The 27722-nt window shown below is 40.5% G+C and overlaps 2 protein-coding genes across 3 annotated transcripts; both read left to right on the forward strand.

Annotated features, from left to right (window-relative positions):
* Window positions 1-1451: 1451 nt before the first annotated feature.
* fkbp6 (FKBP prolyl isomerase 6) lies at window positions 1452-7255 on the forward strand (the record flags this gene model as incomplete). The annotated part of the gene is made up of 8 exons (XM_080047478.1): window positions 1452-1520; window positions 2370-2487; window positions 2590-2679; window positions 2788-2990; window positions 3471-3590; window positions 3719-3916; window positions 6877-6986; window positions 7183-7255. The coding sequence occupies 8 exons, from the start codon at window positions 1452-1454 to the stop codon at window positions 7253-7255; spliced, it is 981 nt and encodes a 326-aa protein (XP_079903604.1).
* Window positions 7256-9201: 1946 nt separating this feature from the next.
* arhgap18 (Rho GTPase activating protein 18) lies at window positions 9202-27449 on the forward strand. Of its 2 annotated transcripts, none has more exons than XM_080047923.1 (18): window positions 9202-9492; window positions 15535-15784; window positions 16576-16714; window positions 17196-17278; window positions 17541-17693; window positions 19953-20016; window positions 20616-20734; window positions 21364-21435; window positions 21617-21710; window positions 21946-22037; window positions 23004-23081; window positions 23252-23411; window positions 23711-23793; window positions 23893-24099; window positions 24267-24401; window positions 25275-25396; window positions 25528-25583; window positions 25719-27449. In XM_080047923.1, the coding sequence occupies exons 1-18, from the start codon at window positions 9362-9364 to the stop codon at window positions 25808-25810; spliced, it is 2130 nt and encodes a 709-aa protein (XP_079904049.1). In that variant the 5' UTR covers window positions 9202-9361; the 3' UTR covers window positions 25811-27449. The 2 variants fall into 2 exon arrangements, with proteins under 2 accessions (XP_079904049.1, XP_079904050.1); XM_080047924.1 differs by having other exon boundaries at window positions 17199-17278.
* The last annotated feature ends 273 nt before the right edge of the window (window positions 27450-27722 follow it).

Here is a 27722-nt window from a genome sequence, read left to right on the forward strand (position 1 = left end):
GGGCAGCGCTAACATTGGAGAGGGGCCCCCTAAACAAATTCTACTTAGGGCCCCTTTGAAGCTTTGGTCGGCTCTGAGGGGAAGTGTGTCTGTTTAATTTGCAAGGAAAGTGTTGCCGTGAAGGATTACAATTTACGAAAACACTATGAAACTAAACATCAGAGCAGCTACATGTCCTGATAAATGTGTTATTTTTGCGAAGTGGCCCGGCCCTTCGTAGATTTTTCTGTATGTGGCCCTCAGTGAAAGAAGTTTGGACACCCCTGGTCTAGATTCATAACAATTGGGTCAATTTTCAAAGATTGTACTGTTATAGGTTCATGTTAACATCGGTTTGAGAAAATACAGTATTTAAAGCAACACGTTCTCTACAAGATTAGCTCTATAGTCATTTTTTTAAGATATTGTGTACAGTTTAAATATTGTTTTGTATTGTTTCTTTACAAACTCCATAATCTAAAGGTATTCCAAGAGATGAAACCATCTGTCAAATACTGGGTTTACAGCTGCTAAATATGATTAAGTTAAAATAAAGTTGCTGATTGATATATTTCTGTGGTATTGTTAGTGTTCTTTTAATATATTTCTTGTACAGTAGCCTATTGTGTACAGTGATGTAATCAGAAAAAGAAAATGACTACCTGTTTTGACAGCAAGGATAAGGTGAATCATATCTGTGCATGTGGTGACAAAGCTGTGCGTGCAGATGGAAAATCACCTCAATTCACAAATTCTTATGTTTTCCTGTTTGGGTGCTATATGATAGGTTGAGATCAACACCATGAATACATCGTAGTTTAGTCATTTTAATACTGCATTGTTTATAGTTCAAATTGGATTTACATTAAATACTTTCAGCAATTTTTTTCTCTTCTTGTCATTGGTCCTCAGATTCTTTATTTCAGTAAAAGTAGGCCTACAATCACCACACGTGACCTAGTGTTCCATATGACTGTATTAAGATTAATTTAACTCATCACATTAAGCAGGATTTTACTGTTAGGCATAGTCGGTGGAGCTATTTTTAATGTTTTTAAGGGAATGCAAAAAAAGTATTATTGTCAATATGGACTCATCTGACGATTATTTTCTCCAGCAACTATTTGGTTATTTGATTTGTAAAAATTGTGAAAACATTGAGAATTGCCTTCATAATTCCCGAGAACCAAATGTATCATCGTCTCCACTGTCTGGAGAAAACAACACAAAAGAATATATAAAATGTACCAAAATGTACCAAAATGTTTAAATCTATACATTTCATAGTAAACTGGACATGTGTGCTTTACTTTGGTGGGCTGCTCACAATGGAGTTTAATTTGTTATCAAAGAGGTGGTCACCTGACTCTGACCCAAAACTGAGCGCCAAAAAACACCGGCGAGAAAAAAACTACTGCGTTTCTTAACCTGTTAAACTAAACTAACATAAACCCACCACACCCGCCGATCAAATGTCAGGAAACGGGTTCATAACGAGCATACGGAGGCTAATAAACACCGAGGAGCGGCTGAGGACTCCGGTAGGTTCACATCTTGAAGTAGCTCAGCGTGGCTAGGTTAGCTAAAGCGCTAGTTAGCTGATTTTTGAGGTCGGTATCATATCTATCTGTTTTGACAGCAAGGATAAACTGAATCATAGCCGACCTAAAAATCAGATAGTATAATAAAAAAAAAACATTGACGCACTTTGAGTGAGTGGGGGCGACCTTTCTTAATTTAACTATTTGGAAATTATAAGTTATTCATTTTCTAAAGCTAATAAACGAGCCTATTTTCAGTAGAAAATGTGCTCACTGTTCATTTTCAGTTCGAGATAACGTTGAATTTGCTGCAGGGCACTTTTCATTGTACAGCACATGTTATGTTAAACCAACTGAGTTCAGTGCAACAACATTTGCATTATCTCTTCACGCTTTTTTAGAACATTGACATACACCAATCCACGTGAATATCGTGAGAAGCTGCTGTGTTGTACAAATTATGTTACATTTTGGATCGTGGAAGTATATTGTAAACGGAGCAATTCATCCCTGCAGCACTGTTGCATCGATCTTTTAACACAAACAACAAAACAAATCACCAACAAAATAAAAAACAATAATAAGAGCAAAAGTCAATAATATTTTTTCAGTTTTTTTTAAAAAACTAGGAGATATTTGTCTTTGTCTAAAAATATGCTTTTTCATCAATGCTGTACCTGCCTTTGGACATAGTTTTATATATCCATATGCTTTGACAATAATTTCTGAGAACACCAATAACTAATGCTTAGAATTAATTTTACACAAAGGTTGTGAAAACAGTGTGGAAGTATTTCAAAGCTTATTTAATTCATCTATTCAATAATTTCTTTATGTTTGCCACTGCAGAGTCCTTTTGATCATCTTCGTCAGCAGATGACTGATGTCCTGGGGGATGGAGGGATCCTGAAAGAGGTGGTGCAGCCTGGAGAGGGCCCACCTGTACCCCAAAACGCTTCAGTATTGAGTATTTGTTTTCCTCTTATAACTCCTTACCATACTCATTTTTAGCCCAAACCCTTTTCTTCTGCAGTAAGTTAACCTTTCCTTATCCTCTTTCTTCCACGAGTCCATTACTCTGGTTTCATCGAATATTCTGACCATCCCTTTGAAAGCAACACGAACATGAAGCATCCCCGGATAATGAAGTTAGGGAGAGGTCAGTCAATCTTGGTGCAGCAGACTCAACACTCGTATACCTGCTTATCTATAAAAAAAATGTTGAGTTCTTCTACTTCAATGAAATATCAACAACTGTTTTGAACAGACGTGACGCTGGCAGGACTGGAGCTGGGTCTGCTGACCATGCAGAAGGGAGAGTTCTCTCGGTTCCTCTTCCAGCCCCAGTATGCGTACGGGGACATGGGTTGTCCTCCGCTGATTCCTGCCGCCGCTGTGATTCTGTACGAGGTCCAGATCCTCGACATCCTGGACTCAGGAAAAGTGGACGACTTTATCGCAATGAGTCCCGTAGGTGCCCTGCTGCTGCTGCACTAACATAATTGAGAGATGACATTGTTCTTCCACTTAACAGCAAATACATACTAATGCCATGATGCTACCAACAGTATAATTGTTTATTTGCATTATTGCAGGTATGGAGATAAAGAGGAATCTTGCTATTTTTGCATCAACAGCTGTTAATCTTTTATTTGTTTTTATTTAGTAGTTATTATAAGGACTATGCTTATTCCTTGACAGACAGGATGCTTTATATTAGCCAGAGTTAGCTGAGTGTGAACATTTTCGTCCATTGTCCCCAGCTAGTTCTTAAAAAGGCTACCTGAAAGAAAAAATAATGATACAAATCTTTCATTATGCACCTTAAAAAAACGATCCTTTTCCCTGCACAAGCTGTATGGCCTATAACCGGTTTCTCTTTTGTAATCAAATTTTTATTTTTTAAAACGACCTTTGATTGATTTGCTTTTTTACCTTCTCTGTCCTCAGGAGGAGCAGAACAGAGTTCCTCTGTCCACGCTTCTCGAAGTTGTCGAGACACAGCGCAGCTTTGGCAACCGTTGCTTCAACCAGAGCCGCTATGACAGTGCCAAAGATCGCTACAAACAGGTTGCTACTTATACTCACATGCCATTTTATTAGCCAAACAGGTGCCTTGCCACAGTTTGTATTTGTGTGTGCCGGTGAAAACGTAAACATGTATTTATTTATTTTTTATGGACTATGCCTTTCACCAGGCACTGGTGCTGCTGGGGAACAGGGAGACGCAGAGCGATACAGAGAAGGAAGGTATCAACGCAGCACTGCTCCCTCTCTATCTGAATCTGTGTCTCACTGAGCTGCGTCTAGAGAGGCCACACAAAGCCCTGAAGTACGGCAACAAAGCCTTGGAAATAGACTACGCCAACACAAAGGCTCATTTTCGCTGCGGAAAGGTCAGACGGGTTGTTTGTTAATCATCACATAAATCCTTAGGTCTTTTCAATTGCATCATATATACACTACCGTTCAAAAGTTTGGGGTCACCCAAACAATTTTGTGTTTTCCATGAAAAGTCACACTTATTCACTACCATATGTTGTGAAATGAATAGAAAATAGAGTCAAGACATTGACAAGGTTAGAAATAATGATTTGTATTTGAAATAAGATTTTTTTACATCAAACTTTGCTTTCGTCAAAGAATCCTCCATTTGCAGCAATTACAGCATTGCAGACCTTTGGCATTCTAGCTGTTAATTTGTTGAGGTAATCTGGAGAAATTGCACCCCACGCTTCCAGAAGCAGCTCCCACAAGTTGGATTGGTTGGATGGGCACTTCTTGCGTACCATACGGTCAAGCTGCTCCCACAACAGCTCAATGGGGTTCAGATCTGGTGACTGCGCTGGCCACTCCATTACCGATAGAATACCAGCTACCTGCTTCTGCTCTAAATAGTTCTTGCACAATTTGGAGGTGTGTTTAGGGTCATTGTCCTGTTGTAGGATGAAATTGGCTCCAATCATGCGCTGTCCACTGGGTATGGAATGGCGTTGCAAAATGGAGTGATAGCCTTCCTTATTCAGAATCCCTTTTACCCTGTACAAATCTCCCACCTTACCAGCACCAAAGCAACCCCAGACCATCACATTACCTCCGCCATGCTTAACAGATGGCGTCAGGCATTCTTCCAGCATCTTTTCATTTGTTCTGCGTCTCACAAACGTTCTTCTTTGTGATCCAAACACCTCAAACTTGGATTCATCCGTCCACAACACTTTTTTCCAGTCTTCCTCTGTCCAATGTCTGTGTTCTTTTGCCCATCTTAATCTTTTTCTTTTATTGGCCAGTCTCAGATATGGCTTTTTCTTTGCCACTCTGCCCTGAAGCCCAGAATCCCGCAGCCGCCTCTTCACTGTAGATGTTGACACTGGTGTTTTGCGGGTACTATTTAATGAAGATGCCAGTTGGGGACCTGTGAGGCGTCTGTTTCTCAAACTAGATACTCTAATGTACTTATCTTCTTGTTTAGTTGTGCAACGCGGCCTCCCACTTCTTTTTCTACTCTGGTTAGAGCCTGTTTGTGCTGTCCTCTGAAGGGAGTAGTACACACCGTTGTAGGAAATCTTCAATTTCTTAGCAATTTCTCGCATGGAATAGCCTTCATTTCTAAGAACAAGAATAGACTGTCGAGTTCCAGATGAAAGTTCTCTTTTTCTGGCCATTTTGAGCGTTTAATTGACCCCACAAATGTGATGCTCCAGAAACTCAATCTGCTCAAAGGAAGGTCAGTTTTGTAGCTTCTGTAAGGAGCTAAACTGTTTTCAGATGTGTGAACATGATTGCACAAGGGTTTTCTAATCATCAATTAGCCTTCTGAGCCAATGAGCAAACACATTGTACCATTAGAACACTGGAGTGATAGTTGCAGGAAATGGGCCTCTATACACCTATGTAGATATTGCACCAAAAACCAGACATTTGCAGCTAGAATAGTCATTTACCACATTAGCAATGTATAGAGTGTATTTCTTTAAAGTTAAGACTAGTTTAAAGTTATCTTCATTGAAAAGTACAGTGCTTTTCCTTAAAAAATAAGGACATTTCAATGTGACCCTAAACTTTTGAACGGTAGTGTATATATATATATATATATATGTGTGTGTGTGTGTGTGTGTGTGTGTGTGTGTGTGTGTGTATGTATGTATATACATACATACATATATATATATATATATATATATGTATGTATGTATATATTTTTTTATTTTTTTATTTTTGTTATAGGGATAGTTCAGTATTTTTGAAGTGGGGTTGTATAAGGTAACTTATGCCTAGTTAGTCTAGGCTGTTACCATATGGAGATGGCGGTCAGCACAGTCACTTTAAAGGAGCTGTAAGCGGAATGGTTCTTTTAGCTAACTTCCTGTCAGTTACTGCAGTTAGCAGTCCCCTCGCTCGTCCCTACGTCACCACATTAATGCATTGCGGTCTTCAAGCAGCAAGTTATCTAGCATCATCTCAGATCCATAAGTGTGATAAAACCGGATAAAACATGATAAAAAGGATTTTTACCTGCTCCGCCATTGTAGGCGCATACACATTCACCCATCTGTTGCTCTGGCGTGCACCGGCAGTGAGACCATGGAGTGTATATAATATATATGAGTGAGACAAGTGACGGTTTGTAGCGTTCTCTCTCCTGATTGGATAAAAAATCGGGATACTACAACATTTTAATTTGGCTATTACTGCAAATCAGAATGACTTGGAGACCTGTGTTATGACGTCTGCACTCTGTTCAAGTGATTGCTGTAGGAATATGGAGTGATATAACACATATATTAACACAAATAAACCGCTCACTTCACCTTTAAGGAGTTTGGGGGGGAAATGTCGCTGTAGCAGAAGTTATTGTTGCAGAGGGGGACATCAGAAAAACTTTTTTCTGCCCACATATAAATGCTTACCTCCAAAATAAATATCCATTTAATTGTACACTAAAGGTGCTAGGTAAAAAAAAGGCCGAAAAACTGTTTTTCTGACAGCCCCCTTTTTGAAACAGTACAAGGTCGACTTCTGCTGACTCCATAAAGTAACACATTAACTATGCATAAGTACCATACAACACCACTTAAAAAATAATGAAGTATCCCTTTTAAAAGAAAGTCGCAGGACCCACCACAAAAATGTGATCGTTGTAGCTTGAATTCACTGAACACCAATGCGTTTTTTACGGTACATCTTGGTGAAGCATTTACCTATTTATGTTTATTTTCCTTTTTTTAACAGCCACAAATGCCAATATTATATAGAGTTCAGGTTTTCCTTCCCCTCCAGAGGCCGCTATGTTGATATGTGCTGAAACCCTAGATAACAATTAGTCCATTATTCACACTGATGTCATCTCTGTCAGGCGTATCTGCAGCTGCACGAGTACGGGAGTGCGCAGGACTGCCTCATAATGGCCCAAGCTAAGAAGCCCTTTGACAGTGACATTAACAACCTGCTCAGGGAAGTGGCAACGTAAGAGGACCTTTTTGTTTGACACAATCCAGACGGTTAGAGTGAGTCAAGACTGTATGGTCAAATATTATTAGTTTTAAGGTAACGTAAAATGATAAATCTTATAATTTTGGCTTTTGAAATAAGTGTCTTCACATACCTTTCGTGGTTTGGCGTTTTGATTTCAAAATGTATCTAAATGGTTTTGGTGTTTCAGATGCTATAAAGACAGCTTGGACCAACAGAAAGACCTTTACTCCAAGATGTTCAGAGACTTGAGGGGCAAGTGAAGCCGTGAAGATGAGTGTAAAGGTAAGAAATCCTGCTCACTTGTCATTTAATATCTGTTTATTTCTCTTTATCTATCAAGTTTCTTTAACCTTGAACATTCTGATAATCGTTTGTCTGCCCTGCGTTGGAGCTTTTCGGTGAAGACTGACCTCATTAACAAATTGTTTGTGTTTTGCAGATGAGAGAAAAGAGCACATTTTCTTTCCAGTACTGCAAGCTCTGCAAGATAAACCTTTCCTCATGTTTGTGTGCATGTTGTGAAAAGAATGATGGACCAATCTATTATTTGTGTCTTTTTGTATTGTAAGTTCTCTGAAATCCTTCAAATGTGTGTCAATAATGTAGACCAACAGTTGTGTTTTTGTTTAAAGATATGCAATGTGGAATTTACTTTCACCTTAATTGACTTAGTGAAGGCTGGGAGATCAGTCACAGGGAACCTTGAGTGGCTGCATTTTCAAGAAGCTGCCGCCTCTCCTTAGATTCTGTTACTAATTGCATTGTGTGTTGGAGTGTTAAATATTGGCATGGGGTCTGGTCCCTCTGGAAGTGATAATAATTGAAAATAAAAAATAAACTTTTTCACTTCTAAAATATCTTCTTTTTTAATGTAGATCAACTGGAAATGGCAACATCTTACTGATTTTGAATTTGTTGGATTGCGTTGGATTTTTGCATAATTGTTTTTTGTTGTGTTGGTTCAGTGTGAAATTAATGACACATGGTGCAAGGTTCAGCTGAAGCCAAAGGAATACTAACATTGGAGTGAATATATGAATTTTAAATCCCTACTTTATATGGAATATTTGAGGACATATTCATTATGGTAGCATACATTTTGGCGAATTCCTTTTACAGTTTGTGCATTTGACGTGCTGCACTTCCCCCCCAACCACTTCACGTCTTTATTGACCCATGTTGGAGATTTGGCCTGCAGTATGGCAAAAACAGACAACAGAGCAAAGTGTAGTACAATACTGTCAGGGAGTCTGTCAGTAGGTTAAGTAGGCTACTTGGAGATTATTGACTTTTTGATTCATTACCAAACAGACACTAGGGGGCGTAGTTGTAACAATATCTGCCTTCAGATCAACAACATGCTCGTTTAAAGAATGGGATTTCAAGAAATTTAAATCCAGTTTTGGCAGAAAAAATCAAAACACAACTAATATGAGACATTTTACCTTTTGCTTAGACAATTACCCTACTCACACACTTTAACATTCTGCTATAGTGTGGGACACACTGAGGTTGTGGGAGGAAGAGAAGGAATGGTGGGGAGATTAAGATGTAGGGAGGGGCAGATGGAAGAGCAGCCCAATCTAATTGACCTCTGGTTTAATCCACTTGTCCCAGTGTGTGAGTGTTTTACCATCAGCTAGCAGCACATGTTCGGTCTGTGATGCTCTGTTCAAGACAGATTGAATGGAGGCAGACACACGGAGGCTCACAGTGGTCGCCAGGCTCGCCTACTACTTTCATCTCAGGTAAAGCAATGTGGGAGTGAGACATACACAGTATATAAGAGTGAGACAGCGTATTAGTGTCTGCTGCTGTGTGGTTTAATTCTTTCACATTAAGAAAAATACTTAACCATTTGAACTAGCTTACCATGTCTCATTCTATCGGCTTACATTGTCAGCAACAACCTGGCAATGTTAAAAATCCGTCTCCTGAAGTTGTATAGGCCTTTGTGACGCTGTAGGAATATGAGAACATAGTAATCATGGTTTTAATGGCATTTAAACGTTTCACCATAAAGTAGTCGGTGAGTAAGCTTGAGAATAGGTCCATGCTTGATAGGCCTACTCTGAGCAGCAGGGGGCGCCACCAGGTATGAAACTTTGCCCTGTGGTTCCAGCCAATCCCTGCACTCCGTTGTATCTGTAACCCGGCCCCTCTCTCACACACTTACAAGTTGAGTAGAAAGACGAGAAGAGGGAGAGAGAAGGAGTTTGATGTCAGAATGAATCCGCAACGTAACAGTCCAGCGATGGAAAGCAAGCACAGATAGATAGACACTACAGAGTAACTATCGGCTAGTGAGTGGATGTCTGTCAGCCGTGTGTGAAGCGGGAGAAGACAGAAGAAAAGGGAGCAGAAACATGAGTCGGCAGCAGCAGCAGTCCCAGGGAGTGGTTTTAACGGGTTACCACAGCAACGTGGAACTGTTGCCGAAAACTGGACCGTGTGCTACCAGCTGTCCAGCCCCGGACCACGAGCCCAACGTGCCCAGGTGGGACATAAGTTAACGTTAGGGCAGTAACGGTTATTTTGTGTGTGTGTGAGAGAGAGAGAGGGAAAAAGAGAGCAAAGTTCACAGTGATAGTGTTATTTATTTCCCTCAGTTTTGAGCTGTGCAGAGTGTGTTGTTGACAGTGTGAAAACGAACACCCGGCCTTCAGTGTGTGTGTCTGTGTTGCAACCTGCTGCAGGAGCTGAACCCAGCAGGGACTTCACAGTAGAAACTGCTTCATTCCACCCAGGCCACTTTTATTAGGCTATTATTATTTAGTTATTTTTTTCATGATGGGGGCCAACTCCGCCCTTGGCCTTGGGTTATGTTTTTCCTTTAGCACATTCCTAATCAGCATAGCAGCAGGTTCACCTTGACTTTGGTATAGCCTCCTATAGTGGTCCAGATGTAGCCCGAGGTTTCCTATCTAGAGGCTTACTCTGCTACACCACTGGAGGTCTAAGGAAGGACAAAACACAAAAAGAAAAACAAAACAATGATGTTGAATCTGTGTCTAGAATTTTGAATCTAAAATTGTCAGTAAGTTGGTCTATGGTTTTTGCATTGGTGAACGATTATTCAAGATTAGCCTGATTTAATTTTTCGGTCAAGGATCCTGAATATTTTGATGGTCAGTCCCCAAAAATGCTTATTTGCTTCTTTTCTCTGTCGTTGCATCGTTGTAAATTGAATTTTTTTCAGGCTTCAGACTTTTAATTAATTGGCGGGGCAAAAAAACTATTGAAAGTGAATCTGTAGGATAGGTGCAGCTAAACTTATGGGGGGGGGGGGGGGGGAATATCGAGAACAGCACAGCTCACTGTTCAACAGAAGGACCACCAGCTTAAAAGGAGGTTGAATGCACTGATGTCACTTGATAAAGGTAAAGGGCCCAGCACGAGTTCTCACAGCCTAATGTGACCTCTACAGTTGTGTTGTTTAGTTTGACTAACCACCCAAAACCTTACTCAGAACAGCTTCAATGCTTCTTGGCAGAGATTCTGAGAGTCTCCTGGAACTCTACTGGAGGGATGAACACCGTTATTCTGTTTTGAGGATGGTGGCGTAGATCGCTGTCCCACATTTCTGTTTAAAATCTGTCCATCTTGACATCTGATGATATATGAATGAATCAAAGCATTCTGTGGTGCTGTCAAAGGGGAAACACTGAACGGGAACTGAGTTCAAGTGGAAACAACTGAACAGTCTGTGACAGTCTTTTAGTAATAACGGAGCACATTTGTTTATACGTCCACATCGAGCTGTCTGTGTGTGTCCAGTACATGTTTAGATCGGCAAACAACTGCTGTCTACAACCGCCCTGTGGGGATAGTAAACAACTCACAGAGCAACTGACCGGCTGGCATTTTAGACACACACACACACACCTGTGTGTGTGTGTGTGTGTGTGTGTGTGTGTGTTCCAGATGGCTTGTCCAGCTTGGAACAGAGGAAGAAACTAAAAAACAGCATCACGTTACAGTCTGCCTTTGTCTTACCTCCTGCAGCTGAGTGTGAGTGTCCTGTCTAGGCTGACGTGAAGGCTTAGTTTTGTGGTCATTGTTTCCTCTAGAAATGAGAGACAGAGAGACACTGACGGACAGACAGAAAGCTTCTGGACTTTTTCCAGCAGTGGACATCCGACCTGAGGAGCCTTAGGTTACGTGTCTCTCTTTTGGTTGGTTGAAGAAGGACTCTGAGAAGGACATTTTATGAGGGTACTGGTTGCTGTTGTTTTCCAACTAGCACTTCCCCCCCAACCACTTATATGTAGTGTGACTTTAGAGAAGTGGACACACATGGTAGGGATTTAATCTTTTGGGGGACTCAGCAGAAACACAGGATAGCTACGAAAGGTTACGAGGTGTCAGGCGAGCACAGGCTCCAACAAAAAAGCGAATGCCTGACGAGCAGGACTCAGAACAGACTACTATAGATGATCAGAAGAATGACACTACCCAACGTGTGTGTGTGTGTGTGTGTGTGTGTGTGTGTGTGTGTGTGTGTGTGTGTGTGTGTGTGTGTGTGTGTGTGTGTGTGTGTGTGTGTGTGTGTGTGTGTGTGTGTGTGTGTGTGTGTGTGTGTGTGTGTGTGTGTGTGTGTGTGTGTGTGTGTGTGTGTGTGTGTGTGTGTGTGTGTGTGTGTGTGTGTGTGTGTGTGTGTGTGTGTGTGTGTGTGTGTGTGTGTGTGTGTGTGTGGAACAGAGGCAGCCTCTGTTATTCACAGAGGGCAGCTGCCACCTGTTGATATGAGTGGCAATACGACACACTATTCTCATCGTCTCTCCCCCTCTTTACGTTTGCTGAATAACATCCTGGGCTGTCCATTGTTCTACCATGTCCACCTCGATCCCACTCACTCATTTATATCCCTCATAACTGCACGATGAATATGAATAATCGTGACTCTGCTCCTAAAAGGGTCTCAAGGCTATTAATTTTTATTTTCATGATACCTGTATAGATTTCCAGCTCAAAAATTTTTGAATTTCTTTCTAAACAGGTTGTGGACTACAACTTCCACTCCCATTGTTGTGGCAGAGTGAAAGCTTGAGAAAGCTGAATACAGTATTTATCACAATGTATCGTGATGCCAAAAAGTAGCCGGATGTGTCCTACTTCAGCATAAGCAAAAGGGTCAAGTTCACTGGCCAATGTTATGGCGAAATAGAATGTCCCAATTCCCTGCCTATACGATTGCAAACTACTCTTTATGGACAGCTGCCGTATGTAATATCATAAAAACAGTATGCTATTTGGAATGCAGGGTCAGTTAGCTTTGAACCATGCTAGGCTAGCTGTTTCTCCCTGTTTTCAGTCTTTATGCTAAGCTAAGCTAACCGGCTGCTGTTTGTAGCTTCATATGAATCGGTAAAAATACGGAACATGCTGAATTTCGTCTTTTAGAGCATATAAATGTAAATAGATTTATAATGGGATGTGTCAATGAGCAATACTTTATAAACACTATTCTATTACCATGTGTGCACCTCACAGTTGGCCGGGGATTTACCTTTTCAAACGTTTTATCTAAAAACACATATACACTCTATCTTTGTCAACAGCTCTAAGTAGGTGATAAAAAGTGTGAGGATAAAGGTACAAAGAGTAGAACAATTGCCCACAGAGCTGCGCCATTATTTTCCCTTAAAGGTCGTTTGTGCATGTAAATGTGTGAAAGTGTGCCAGAGAGAGAGAATGTGTTTGTTTTACTCACAAGGGCGTCCCACCTGACCGCTATGAGAACGTGTATAATAGTGCAACGTCATGCGTGCTTTTGTATAGATTTGAATTATGAATGATGAACTGGGATAGCTGCTCTCCAAACATACACAAACCTCAGTAGTAGTATGTGTAGCTCAAATGCCTCTCTTACTTGTGATACACGTGTAAATATGTTGTAGCTGAACAAACAAACCCCTGCTTGATGTTTGCAATAGTGTGGACTACCACCTACATTGGGTGTTAATATATTTGTATGTTTCTGTTTGCTAATCTCTGATTTATGGTTAAGTGAAACGGTTGTTCACATTGCCGCTCTGGGTTGGAAGGTAAATGATTAGCTCGTCCAACAAGAATGTGTTGGTCTGCCAGGTTTGAATCTACTTCCACGGTAAACAAATCTTCTCAAGTATATCTGAAAACAAGGGCATTTTTGCCATTCCACACAAAGCCAAAGCATCTGGATTTAGAGGAGTTTCCGAGGAGCAATGAACAGACGTCAGGGGGAATAACCAGCTGCGTTTTTTCCGTCTGACAACTGTGTTGTTACACTGGTAGCATAAGGAGGGGACATGTATGAGAACATGTGAAGGAAAGCCAGGGGTTAAATACAAAGTACAAAGTGGACTGGGAAAAGGCAGATACAAGTATGTCGGATAAAAAGGAGGAGAAGAGAAGGAAAAGAGATTGGCTGAAGGAAGGAAGAAGAGGAGGTCAATTATCAGGGAAATACACAAAGTTCTTTTTTAAAACCGGATCAAAGTCTTCGTCTATATTTATCACAGTTTTATTAGTGTGTGTGTGTGTGTGTGTCTGCTGTGGTATGTGGCCTTGGCTCAGCATGAACCCTCAGTGTTAGACTGCTAATAATTCCAAACTAATTAATAGAGCACAATCAACTTGATGCTGTTCAGTTTGACTTTTCAGTGAGGCCCACGGGCTAATCCTTTGCCTCGCATCCTTTTAGAAAGGTTTTTACTTTCTTGTCCAAATAGTTGTTTACAATCCGTACAGATATTTAAAGAGTTTTCACATTTGGGGGCCAAATATTTGAAACATCGTTATTTTTCCATCAGCCATTGCCTAGTATACAGGGCAGTCTGTGAACCACATTGAGACATGTTATTGCAATTTTTGCAATGAACTCCATTTATGTTATCGTGCTATGACCTGTGGGCCAGTCAGTGTGTTATAGCATCTGCTGGTTCTGAAATGTTGTAATGAATGTTTTCCCTTTCAAACATTAGTACAGATCACTGCACAAATTGTTTTTAAATGACAAACTTGTGAAAGTCATATTAAAAAAAAAAACAGGACCAGTATTGTCAAGAGTTGAATATCTTATCTTATCTTATCTTGATTGGTGTTTATTTAACATTATTCCATCCATGAAACCTCAAGTAACAGCTGACAAACCTAGTTTTTACCTTTTTATAACACCCTGTTGAAAAAAGTGCAGCTCTGTTTCTTTTCCCATAGTGTGTTTGGATTGGTGAAACTACACTGATGTTTGCTGAGTAGACGGACGAGTGAAAACAGTGTTGACAGCAATCTTTCAGCATGATAGACATTGGGACACAGGCACTTCAGGACTGTAGGTTATGTTATACTGTCAGTTCAGCTGCTCGCGCCAGGATAACTCTGTAGCCTATAAGTGGAAGAGAAAACAGACCCAGAGAGAGAATGTGCTGTTAGATACTTTTCACTTCCTGTCACAACAAAAGGGACATTCAGAAGGACACCAGCAAAGCCATGCAATTGTAAACCCACACATACAATACTCATTGCCATATTTTTGTCATGATATCATCTACCAACAGCTGTTTATGTATTGCATTAACCAGTAATGTGAACAACTCTTTTCAAATACCCTGGGATAATGCTTTCAGTTGAAATGATGTAGTAGTTGGTCACTCCTTCAGATGTGTGTCCTGTTTGGGAGTAGTGGACATCGGCTTGTGTTGTGTCATGTGCGCATGTTTGTGGACAGACTGGACACCTTACAGAATTGATGAATTGGAAAAGATTTTCAAAGCTACTGTTAAGGCCTCCAGTGCAACAATATAATTTATTTTTTATTCCGTACGTTTCAACATGCACTCTGATACCTACATGTGAATACTTTTGCCATGTCTACTTTGTTTTTTTCGAGGTTTGACTTCTTCCATGACTGCACATAACATCATGTGTACTAATTGTCAAAAGGTGGCTGCTTTACGCCAAGAAAAATCTGTGTGTGTGTAAAACCTATATGAGGTCATCCTAACCATAATAAGTTAACACTCAATCTTAGCCAGGCTAAGGCTAAATGCTTATACTGCATGCAGAGAAGTCCCAAGTTGTTTGAGAGCTGCTATTCTTAGTTTCTGCTGATGTTTTCCTCATTAGCGGACTGACTAGGAATTCAACATGCTTCTGGCTCTTATGTAGTTAGAGTTTCCTGACCCACTTCTGTCTGTCTGAATCTCTGACATGTGTCACAAAATATTAACTTATTTACTATTGGAGAAATAACTGCAAGATGATTCTAAATCCAAGCAAAACCAAAACCTGCTGTTTGAAACTTGGCTGCATGCTCACCTCTTAACAGAACTATTTTTATGATTGGTGTGAGGTATCGATCCTGACGTCACTGGTAGACAAGGTGCAACGTGCACAGCTGGGAGTAAAACCGTTATGGCTGGAAGCAACCGATAAAATCTAGGTTTCTGATTTGGTTGGGGCATGTCTTCGGAGAGGTTTTTTGACGTGTGTTGGCAATGACCGTGGATACCAATCACCAGATTTAGATCTGATTTACCCATGTGTGTCTTTCTTGTAGCCGCAGGACAGGCCACTACACTGTTCAACAGAACCAGAACACACAACCTGGAGACAGACATGAGGCTTCCACTACCAGCAGCAGTAACCCAAAAACAACAACCACCGAGCCGCTGCCGCTCCCCATCCCGAGCGCTGCCACTTTCCCCAGGTCCAAACCCTGCTCCAGCCCTACCCCGGGATCCAGCCCCAGAAACAGTCCCCTTCCCAGGCCCAGGCCCAGGCCCACGTGTCAGCGCACCAACTCCCAGGTAGGCTGTTAGGAAGGACAAACCTGCTGTAGAGGTCAGCACTTGTCCAATCATATGTTGGCATGCAGAATAGTTTGCTCAGTGGAGGCAGCACCATGATGTAAAATCACGGGTCAGACTTTTTGACATAATTTGCTTAATTTCACAGTAATAGTTTGTTGATTCATGAGTTTCAAGGTGGAGTCAGCAATTCTGGGGAACGCTTGTTGTTAAAATCACTTGTTTTCAAAATCAGTGTATATTATCTCCACTACCTGTTTGTGCTGTGTGTGCACTAAATGCAATTTACTGTTAATACACAGCCTAGGCTCTGTAAACGGGCATGTTGCTAGCTACGATGGGCCCCATTTGTTTACATTGCCTTTGCTCACGTACCCGTTTAGCTCACATACCCGTTTACACAGCGTTTACACAGTATTAATACTGGATGTTTCTTCAGGGCACACACAGTGTATGGACAGGTAGCTGATTGTTAGGATATATACACTGATTTAGCTTTTTCCAGAATCGCTGACCCATCCTTTAACGTGTGTGTGTATGTGCGTGCGTGTGTGTGTGTGTGTGTGTGTGTGTGTGTGTGTGTGTGTGTGTGTTAGAAACTGCGCACCCAGTTAGGGCCACTCTTTAAGACTTGTTCAGACTGGCTGTGAGACCTGTGCAGTTATGTGTTATCTCTCTTTGCATCATATCTGTCAAAATCCCGCAGAAACAAGATCTGAAACTGCTGTGAATACTCGAAACTGCAGATTATGAAAGCCCCCATCCCCGTTGTGTGTCTGCGCATTTCACAGGACTCTCTGGACGAGCTGGAGATGGACGACTATTGGAAAGAGGTGGAGAACATCTCTCGCTCAGTAGGAGAAGCGACGAGGGGAGAAGGTGTAGGAGAAGGGGAGATGCAAGAGGAGGAGCAGCAGAAAATTCCTGAGGGTAAGTTACGCCGTGTCCGTGGACCTGACGGAGACATACATTTCCCCATTTTCATTTCATTTTTTTGTTGTACACGTAGAATGATCTGGTTTTTAGATGCAAGTTGTTTATCAACAATGCACTGCCATCTATGACTAGATCTGCGTTGCCTTGCCTAGTGCTATGCATTTTTCTTGTGTGTACAGTATTGTGAGTCTTATTTAGCCTGTTTATGAAGACTATTGTTCTCCTGAGCAAACACACTCTTCCTGTATATGTGTGTCCAGCTATGTCTGGGGTTACTCCTTTCCTTTTCCTGCACCTGTAGGTTGTCTTACAGGGAGTAAATAAAAGGTTCTATTTGCATTTCTTTTCTCAATTTAGTTTCCATACCAGTCTTCCCCCTTTCCTCATTTGATAATGATGTACCAGCCGAGGAATCAAACCTAACCCAAAAAGAGTCCTTTCTTCATTTATTTTTGCCTCTCATTTTGTCTTTCAGAAGGCGAGCAGGAGGAGGCGTGGCTTACAGAGGCGGGGCTAGCACGGCTGTTTGATGATTCACTGGCAGCTGACCTGGACCAGGTGTCAATCATCTTATACCATTCACTTATTTAAATAGTAAATAGACCTGAGCCAAGGTGGAGTCATAGTTTATCACTTTAATGTGTGCACTTCCAATCTCTTGTGAGCATATACTGAAGGCTACTGTTGACTAGTGCCATGCATGGGCACCTGCTTGTATGAGTCTGAAAAAGGGGTCATTGAGACAAATGGATGAATATACAGTATTTTATATACAGCATAACTATAGACTCATGTTTGATTGTGATTGATTGATTGACAGGAAGAAGACAGCGCGGTTTTCCTGTCCACACTGACCAGAACTCAGGCAGCAGCGGTAGAACGGCGGGTGACAACACTACAGCAGACATTGCTACGGCGACGCAACCGGCAACACGCTCCTGATGTTAGGGATATATTCAGACCTCTCGAAAAGGTTGGCACACATGTTAATACAAAACCAATTATAAAACATTAGCATGGAAAGGTGCTGAGCTGCTCTGCACTATTTGCTGCAAACTGTGAATGAATTAAAAATCAGATTCAACAAACATTTGAATCTGTGAAAACTAAAACGTGTAAGGCTTCATTAAAGAAAAGGTTGTTAAACTTTGGAAAATGCACTTACTTGCTGGTGGTTGGATGAGAAGATTGATGCCACCCTCACCTCATCTCCTGTGCTAAAGTATGTAGCTGCAGCTGGTGAGCTTAGCTTAGCATAAATACTGGGGGAAACTGTTATGCCAGCTCTGTTCAAAGGTAACAAAGCCTAATAGCCTTTTATTTATTTTATAGACACAAGAGTGTTATTGATCTTCTCATGTAAACTCCACAAGCAAGTGAATAAATGTATTTCCGGAAAAAAAAATGCTTTTAAAACATTTTATTAGTACCGTACTTTCCGTACTATAAGCCGCACTGGACTATAAGCCGCAGGTGTTATAATGTTTAATTACCATATGTAAGAATTCGTGCACAGAGGGGATTGTCGGGAAAGAGATGGCTGCTTGAGGAAGCTCCCATTTATTAACATTTCAACAAACAAGTTGCATATTTGCATAACATATTCAAGTGTTACCATTTAGTGCAATAGCTACTAGGGATGGACACGAGTGTTTTCACTACTCGTGTGATCGCTTGCATTCCTCGAGGATCAATCGATTCCTCGTTAAACTTTTTAAAATTTTTAGAACGCAGCACATCTGTCTGCAGAATAACGGTGCATCGCAATAAAGCCAATAACCTGCACTTAATGCTTCTTGTCAAACAGTCACAGTTACCATATGATTGTAAGGATTTATTTTCCACAAGTTTAAAACACATTTTCCTAACTGAAAGTAATTAAATAAGCGGGCCACAATTTAAACCGATCGAGTAGGTCTGCGGTGGAGAGAAAAAAAAGAGAGAGAAAAAAAGCATGGGCTGTAGTTGGCTAACAATCAAAATAGACACCATTTAAAATAAGAAGGGCAGCAAATACAATAAAATTATTGTCCTACAATTTAAACACATAGATAGGCTAAATAACTCACCAAAGCAGTAGAAGTAGCCTAGTAGTTGTATATCCAACCGCGTAATGCTCACTACGTGTCCGTGACTAATTACCGCGACTAATTCCTCGTTAACGGAACGTTACACCGGTCGGCTTTTGAATCTCAATCCTATATTCCATAATAAAGGCTTCTTAACTGTCGTTTGCTCGAATGTGCCCGAAGTCAGCCTGGCTTCTTTGCGTGACTTTCCAAGTTTTCCAGCACCGCATTCAGCTCCGCGGTGCTGTGGAGACCACACACTGGCTGCGCTGCACGGAGGTGGCAGTTATTTGCAGTTGCTGTTTGACACAACGCTTAGTTTATTTAACTTGGATCAAAATATTTAATTTTGTTAAACTTTATTTTATCCGTTTTGTGCCGTTTTGTACACGTATATAACATTTTAAAATAGGGGCGGACCGCCGGCCGGCCTAAAGGCTACAAACACTAAAAAAAACAAAAAACAATTTTCCTCATCCACCAATCGAGATCATTTGAAACGAGGAGTACTCGATTACTAACACCCATCCCTAGTAGCTACAGAACATACTGTGCTGTGTAATAACAGGGTCGAAAAACGGGGAAAAAGTTGCGGCTTGTAGTCTGAAAAGTACGGTATTTCTTTCTTCCTTTCAAAATTGTGGCAACTTAATTTAAAACCTGCATTGATACTGTCTTAACTTTAAAAATAAATAAATAAAAATCGCATTTATAGCATGAATTTAACATCCCATCACAACACCCAAATTAGACATTTCCTTTTTTATCTTACCACAAAGGAAGTGGTCACAACTGTGCTAACTTTGAATTTGTTCTTACTTCTCTAGTCTGCTAGATATTACATTAATCAATTACCAATCTGTTTGTTACACCAGCAAATATAACTCTTAACACCACAACATCAAGTTCCTTTATTACACTGAACTGACTGAATTTATTTGGGTATAATTAACTTAAGTACTTCTACTACTTCTACTACTCCAAAGTTCTCGGCTCAGCAGAAAAACAGGTTTTGAACTAGGTCCAGCTGTTTTTTTTTCACAAGATTGTCCACTAATTAACCAAAAAGATAATATTTAACATGAAAAATGTAATGGGGAGGTATGTGTCTGGTTGAACATTACACGGTGTGCTGTACTGGTATGTGTCTCTGTGTGCTGCAGGAAGAGGAGCGGAGTAAACTCAAAGAGGGAAGTGAGAACGGACAAAAAGATGTCCCTTCAGCTGGTATGTGCATCATACTCCTACGGACACACACACACACACACACACACACACACACACACACACACACACACACACACACACACACACACACAGTATGAGTCAGCGTTGAGAATGACACATTGAGGCCCAAATATAGCTATGCCTAGCAACTCACATGCACACATCTTCTAAAAATAATAGAATGGAAAAGATTTAAGCTTTTTTATGTAAAAAAACGGATAAAAAAGAAAACAATAAGACACAATAGTAATAAAAACTTTCTTTTATATTTTTAGAACTAAAAATTGATAATAATAATTTAATTTATTATAATCTTTTTCTATGTTTTACATCACTGTTAGTTGGATGGAGGATTTAGGTGAAGCCTGAACATGTGGTTTTGTTAAACAATAGTGAATATTAGAGGTTGAGAAAAGACAGCAGGCCTCTTTCCGCTGTAGCGACTTAAACACTGGCACAAACTACAAAGAAAAGAGCACATTTAATAGTCTTCCTCTGTGTGTATATAACACTGTACTTTACCTACATAAACACATTTGATACTTCACGACTTGTGTGGTCGTATCTTTTTATTTCCTTTTTGGTATGTCTCTCAACAGAAACCGAGACGGAGCTGAACGTTGAAGTGGCGTTTTCAGAGCAGGCGCTGAGCTACAGGGACAACCACCAAAGGTCGAGGGTCACCACTAGCCCTAACTCACCTGATGACAAACTACCTGTGAGTCTCTCACTGATTTAAAGGCATCAGCATGTACACATTTGCAAAGCCACTTTGAATTGCCTGTAAGCATTTTGTTTTAGTGCTGGGTTAAAGTAACACTTGTATTTCGAACTTATTAATCGTTGTAGGTCAATGATTACCAGGAATAACATAGACGGTGATCTGACAAACAGGAATCTCAGAAGCTTACTGCATTACTTTATGCCCACAAAGATTTAACCTTATGCTTTACAGTGGATCTACATGGCTACAGCTTGTGTTGAAAAGTGCTTTTCTTAATGTAAGCAAAAATGTAATAAAAACAGATCTAGCTTGGCGAAAGAAATGTAAAAAAAACAACAACATGCATTATTAGGGTACAGTTAGTTATAGTTGAACAGTACAGTCTACATTTCATCGAGTCATACATTACGACATACGTGTTATTACATAGCAGCAGAGAGTAGCATTTTTATTGTTTGTGAACAGTTTGAGTGCTGGTCTGTAGCTCTGTCTGGTGGTTGAAGCTGGTATAACAGATTATTTTCCACAGTTGTTCATAAAAAGTCTATCGGCACTTCTCATACAGTTCCCACGAACAATGACCCCCACCTCTGTCTCCTTCCCTGTTGGTTTGCCTTCTCCAGAATTTTAAGCTACTTCGAGATAAAACAGGTCAGACCAGAATAGGAGATCTGTCTCCTCTGGATATGAAAAAGGTAACGTGTTTACATTTCAGTGTTTGTAAATGTCATTTTTATTTTATGATAAGCCTTTGTGAGACATAATGCACATTACGCATTGAGTTGGCTGTTTGTAAATGCAGTTGCTATTAAGAAAAATCATTGCATTTTTATTTATGTTCTTGCCTGTTTGTAATTTAATTTTTTATTCTGTCAGGTGCATAGAGTGGCGCTTGTGGAGATGACTGCCCTGTTTGACACTGCAGGCATAGACCTTAAGGCTCACAAAGCTGTTAAAGTTAAAACTAAAGGTACACACACACACACACACACACACACACACACACTGAGACACAGACTAAGACATGAAAAGTAAACCTAAAAAAAGAGCATTGACGCATATAAAAACAGGAATATGTCCAGACACACAAAGTGGTTGGAATGTATAAAAGTTGTACAAATAATTGTTTGCCTAGGTAAACATATACAGTCAAAGTAACTGTGTGAAGGAGATATTTCTGTTTTACTAAATATTTGTGTTTGCAGAAAGTGGTCTGTTTGGTGTTCCCCTCACCACTTTATTGGAACAGGACCAGAGGCGGGCTCCTGCGACCAAAGTGCCATTTATACTGCAGAGGGTGAGTCATGGACAATTCAATATCACAGCAATGTTGAGAGGAAATCTCATAATAGTCACTGGTCAAACAGCAGCTTTATGTCACTGCATATTATTGGATTCTCCATGTGAATTTCACAATTCCAGTTACACATATTACAAATTGAATTTAAAATATGTCCTGTATATATTACTGCCAGTATGTCACACTTTATTTGTTGTCTTATCTTTACATTTCCTACTTATAATGTTTAAAGGCCAGGACACACCGGTCCGACTACCCGAAAATGGAGTCTGCCGTTTCAGGCAGCTCCAGTCTGCCCGTCGCGGCCAAAAAAGTGCCAAGAACACACCGAGCCGACTACTGACTTTCCGTACACTCTGCGCTTGTGCGGGACGTAATGTCTCCATAACAGCAGGCGGCGCTAATCTGTATTGTGGCCCAAAAAAATACGGATGCCGGAAATGATGGAATAGCTCTCTAAACCATAAACAAAGATAGAATTACGTATTTATATTTATGGACCATAAAGAGCACCATTTTTAGCAGAGAGTGTCGAGCATGGTGTCGAGCAGTCAACAAGGGTTGATGCATGTGAGTACTCGCTGAACGAAACAAACAAACACATTAAAACAATGGCTAACTGTTGTTAGCTGTTTGTGCTACCCGCCTCACTTCCGGGCTTCACTGATTCGCTAGCCCTCCACCAATCAAATTGCTCCAACTGAAAGACTGCCCGCTCAAAAGAAGCCCGACGACATCTACGACAACCGTCGTCACGGCACACACCAAACAGATTTGTGTCCCCGCCCCTTCCAGACTCTCCGACGGCGATTATCGGGCCGGTGTGTCCTGGCCTTTACCTAACCTTTCTTTCTTTCTTTCTTTCTTTCTTTCTTTCTTTCTTTCTTTCTTTCTTTCTTTCTTTCTTTCTTTCTTTCTTTCTTTCTTTCTTTCTTTCTTTCTTTCTTTCTTTCTTATTCGTAGCTTATTAATCATATTGAGGAGGAGGGATTAGACACAGAGGGTCTGCTACGGATCCCCGGAGCGGCTACTAGAGTCAAGGTTGGTTAAATATTTTTTTGACGGCCACCCTAGAGACAGGCAAAATGTTAAAGTTGTTGTCTAAACAGAGAGAACAAAGGTTAATATGAATGTCATCATGGTTGTTATCATGAGTGACATGGAGTGCTGAAACAAGCTTTTTTCTTGTGGTCAATCTGTCTCCAATCCAGTCGCTGTGCCAGGAGCTGGAGTCCTCTTTCTATGATGGGATGTTTCCATGGAAACAGTTGAAACAGCACGACGCTGCTAGTATTTTGAAGCTGTTCATCAGGGAGTTACCCCATCCATTACTGACCGTGGAGTCCCTCAACACATTTATCGCCGTTAACAGTATGTATACCATCTGTTCATGAAGTGTTCTGCTTATACGCAAGAGCTTTATGAGAACAATGCACCAGGTAGACTAGCGTTAAGTGTGTGTGTGTGTGTGTGTGTGTGTGTGTGTGTGTGTGTGTGTGTGTGTGTGTGTGTGTGTGTGTGTGTGTGTGTGTGTGTGTGTGTGTGTGTGTGTGTGTGTGTGTGTGTGTGTGTGTGTGTGTGTGTGTGTGTGTGTGTGTGTGTGTGTGTGTGTGTGTGTGTGTGTGTGTGTGTGTGTGTGTGTGTGTGTGTGTGTGTCTGTTTGTTTACAGAGTTCCCCACTAAGAAGCAGCAGCTGCAGGCTTTGAACCTACTGGTCCTTTTGTTACCTGAGGCCAATCGGGACACTCTGAAGGTAGATGCACGCTCAGTTTGAAAGGCTGCTTCATTTAGCATTTTTCACTATTAAAGTGTTTCTATTGTAAAGGTTTTTATTTCTTGTTTGCTTCACAAGGCACTAGTGGAGTTTTTCCAGCGGGTCATTGACCATCAGGGAAAGAATAAAATGACCCTTAACAACGTCTCGGTGGTGATGGCACCCAACATCTTCATGTTCAAAGGCTTCCGCTCCAAGGTTACCGAACAACAGGAGTTCTCCATGGCAACCAGCACGGCCAACATCGTGCGGCTGCTGATTAGATACCAGAACCTTCTATGGACAGTAAGGATCGATACAGAGCCATTTCCAAGCTTGATGTATTCTGCACATTCAACACTATACGGAAACTACATTTGTGTCCGTGTCAGCACTTCATGCATAGTTACTCACTAAAGTGGAGTATGGAGGATGGTACATTGTGTACTTTACCAAACCGCCCTTTTCTCCAGATCCCCAAGTTCATCGTGACCCAGGTCAGACACCAAAACATGGAAAGTCATCGCAAACAAAACAAAGAGAGAGCTGTAAGAAAGCTGCTGAAGAAGATCACCACCGACAAACCCTCAGATAAACCTGTCCCAGAGGTAGGAGTTGTTATTTTTATTTTGAGAAATAGTCTTTAAAAATCTGACTAAGAAATTAGCTAATGAGAAACTGACTGTTTAAACTCTTGATCATTTCCACCGTAGGTTTTTGACTGTTTAAAAACTTAACACGTAATTTTACGTTTTGTGTTTACATGGTTGTGTAAACCACACATACTCTTAATCACGATTACCTACTAATATGTACTGCACAGTACAGTGCTGCTCTGAATAGATTGTGTATACAGTTTATTTAGAAACGGTGACATCTAGTGGTAATGTATAGGCATGTTCTTCCTTTGCAGGAATACATTTACCATTGATGCAACATGTGGGCATCAGGTGCCAAATACAGCTAAAGTCAGCCAGTAATGAGATACATATCTACTCCCTTTGACATTGGTGCAATGATTTTGCTGCATTCAAATTAAACAGTACATTTTGTCGATTTTAATTAAATTTTTTGGTAGTATCTAATGAGCATACTCGGCTATTGTGCACATTTGAACATTGAAACATTTAAAATGTCTCACACATGTACTGCTTTGCCCCATCCCAGTATATGTTACACCAAGGCACTTATTAAATAAACAGGCTACAAGGACAGCAGTGCTAGCAGAGTATAGCAGTAAATTAGAGAGTTATGTTTGTCTTGTTCATATATGTGGTGAATGAGTAAAATCCAGCACAACTTGAGCTAAGTGCTGTGAGAGCACACGGTTTGTTTGGTTTTTTATTAAACAAAAGAGCAAGAAGTATGGACCTCCATTATTTAGTAGAGTTGTACAATGTTTATGGTAGTGTGAGTGAGAGTCTTTCTTCATATTGAGAGTGAGAGACTTTCTTCATGTTTGTCTCTGTGTTTGTAACCAGGAGACGTCGCAGGGATTTATTCGGGTCCAAGCACTACAGTTCAGTAAGGTGTCCATGGCAGTTCAGCTCACAGAGGAGCTGCAGGCTACTGATGTGTTAACGCGCTTCCTCAGCCAGTCCAGGTAACGTGTATATACACATACACACTCATTCAAATACACACACATTATTTGTCTTGGCTATACAACGTCCCATCCTTAACGTTTTCTGTTGCTGTCTTTTCCCACTTTGTTTCCTCTCTTTGCACTACCAGTTCAGTGGCAGTGATACGAGAAGAGTTGTGTCTCTTTGAGATTGGTGGAAACATCAGTGAGTCCAACTCTGTCTTAAAACTTTCATTGCAATGTATATATTTAGTATTCTATGCTGATAACTTGTATTCAGTGGTGGTTATACTAAACCCATCATGTGTCTCCTTCTCTTGCCTATACGTCGTCCCCTCAGAGGAGAGATGTCTGGATGGGGAAACGTACATGAAAGACCTCTTTGAGCTGAATCCTACAGCAGAATGGGTCATCAAAGCTGTGCAGAGATAAACCACTTTCCCCGCCCCATCACGCCTCTAATAGACGCTGGGACTGTTTCAATTGTCCACCACTGTGTCCAACCCAGAAGAGACAACATCACATGGTTCACTGTGGGATTCTGCTGGTTTTTCTGGACCTACTTGGACCGTTTCACTTGCAGCAAAGAGATTTCTGAACACAGGTGGCTGGCCATGTAACCTAGCCCAGACAATAGCAGACCTTTGTAGTGTACTTGTTTGAACATCCCGACTGTCAGACATGAAATAAAAATGAGAATTGATGTGCTTGGATTTACAAGAACACAGAGGTGGTCCATTTTAATCCCACCTTGCCTTATGCTACATTTGGATATTGGGCCTCGGGCACCACTAGCCTTAAGTATAACATAGTTGTGCAGGTAAAAGGAAACCACTTTTTTGAAGAAGACCTTGTCATCTCTGGAGACCATAGTTGAATTGTAGTGGTGGAAATATACCATTCCTCCCAGTTTGTCATAGGACTTGAGCCACAATATTATGATTCTTCATATCTTGTGATACTCTTAGTATCGCAGTTGTATACTGTGATTTATTGTCACTAATCACATTTTGTGATTATTTTATTTCTGCAATAATACTCTGAAATAATATAGTAAGGAGAAATAAAATATAAAAATATTATTTAATTATCAAGCATTTATGTTACATAAAGGTATGTTTTGTGTAGAACTAATATTTAGAATTTTATTTTTATTAAAAATATGAGAGTAAATATATGCATGTGGACTTCAGGGAGAGAGAGGAGAGGTAAAGAAGTACTACTGTACTGCGAGTTATACCTTAGGGAGGGGCTCACTGTCTTTGGTAATAATGTTGTCATTGATAGCTAACCATGGCACACAATGAAGACATCAATTTTTTTTATGGTACATTCATATAGCTGTCCATTCTAACATTATAAAACCACTGATGTTTGAGTGTGTTAATGTGTGAATTCATTTTTAGTGCAAACTGCTACTCACCAGTGTACAAATGGGAACAAACATATTTTAACATGTGTTTATTTATAGTAGTAGCCTGTGTGTAAGCCTGCATGGAATTCTTTAAGTCAGCTGCCTTACAGGTTTTTTTTTTACAAAAGATGTGGATCCTTTTACACTCTTCGACTTTGAATGAAATAAATTGCTGTTTGTATCATTTGCATTCTTCAATGATACACTCACATGATGTGTTGCAAAAGTATCAGGGCACGAATATTTTCGGCTTTTGTTGTTTTGATTTTTGGCTCTGAGCTCTTCACAATCTAGATATCTATTACACTGGCGAAAGTTGTATTATTCCAGGAATAGATAAACTCCATTGTACATTTTTGGCACATATCTGTACTTCTCTTGGCTTTCAACAAACGTCATATGTTGATTCTGTTGGTTCTCAGAGTTTCAACCACCTGTGGAGAATCAAGCAACCCAGATGCTTCATTTGAAGAAAGATGTGGAGTGTTAAGAGCAAACTATATGTCACTTTTTTAAAGCTTTTGAACTGAGTCACTCTCTGCCTTGTATTATCTTAACTGTGAATGTTTTTCTTTCATTTTTCTTTCTTTCATTTCCTTCAAATAAGGATGTCTTTGTCTTATTGCCTCTGAAATGACCACTAAAACAGCCTGTAAAATAAACATGCTATTATTAATGATCTCAAATGCTGTTACGGCGTGTGTATGCAAAGGACCTAATGGAGTGCATGCACATGGGAAGAATCTTCCTTTGGTGACTTGTATGGGAGGGTTTTACTAATTCAGTGGGGGCTGTCCAATCTGCCACTAGAGTATTTTTCCCTCCAGTAACTTCCCTCTCTTGATCAGGCAGCTGTACACAGCATACAACACCCTCCGTCTTTAGATCTTCAATTTGGATGATGAAAAACTTCACTCAAAAAATAAGACA

This window comes from Ammodytes marinus (assembly GCF_949987685.1).
Source record: "Ammodytes marinus genome assembly, chromosome: 19".
Classification (NCBI taxonomy): Eukaryota; Metazoa; Chordata; class Actinopteri; order Uranoscopiformes; family Ammodytidae; genus Ammodytes; species Ammodytes marinus.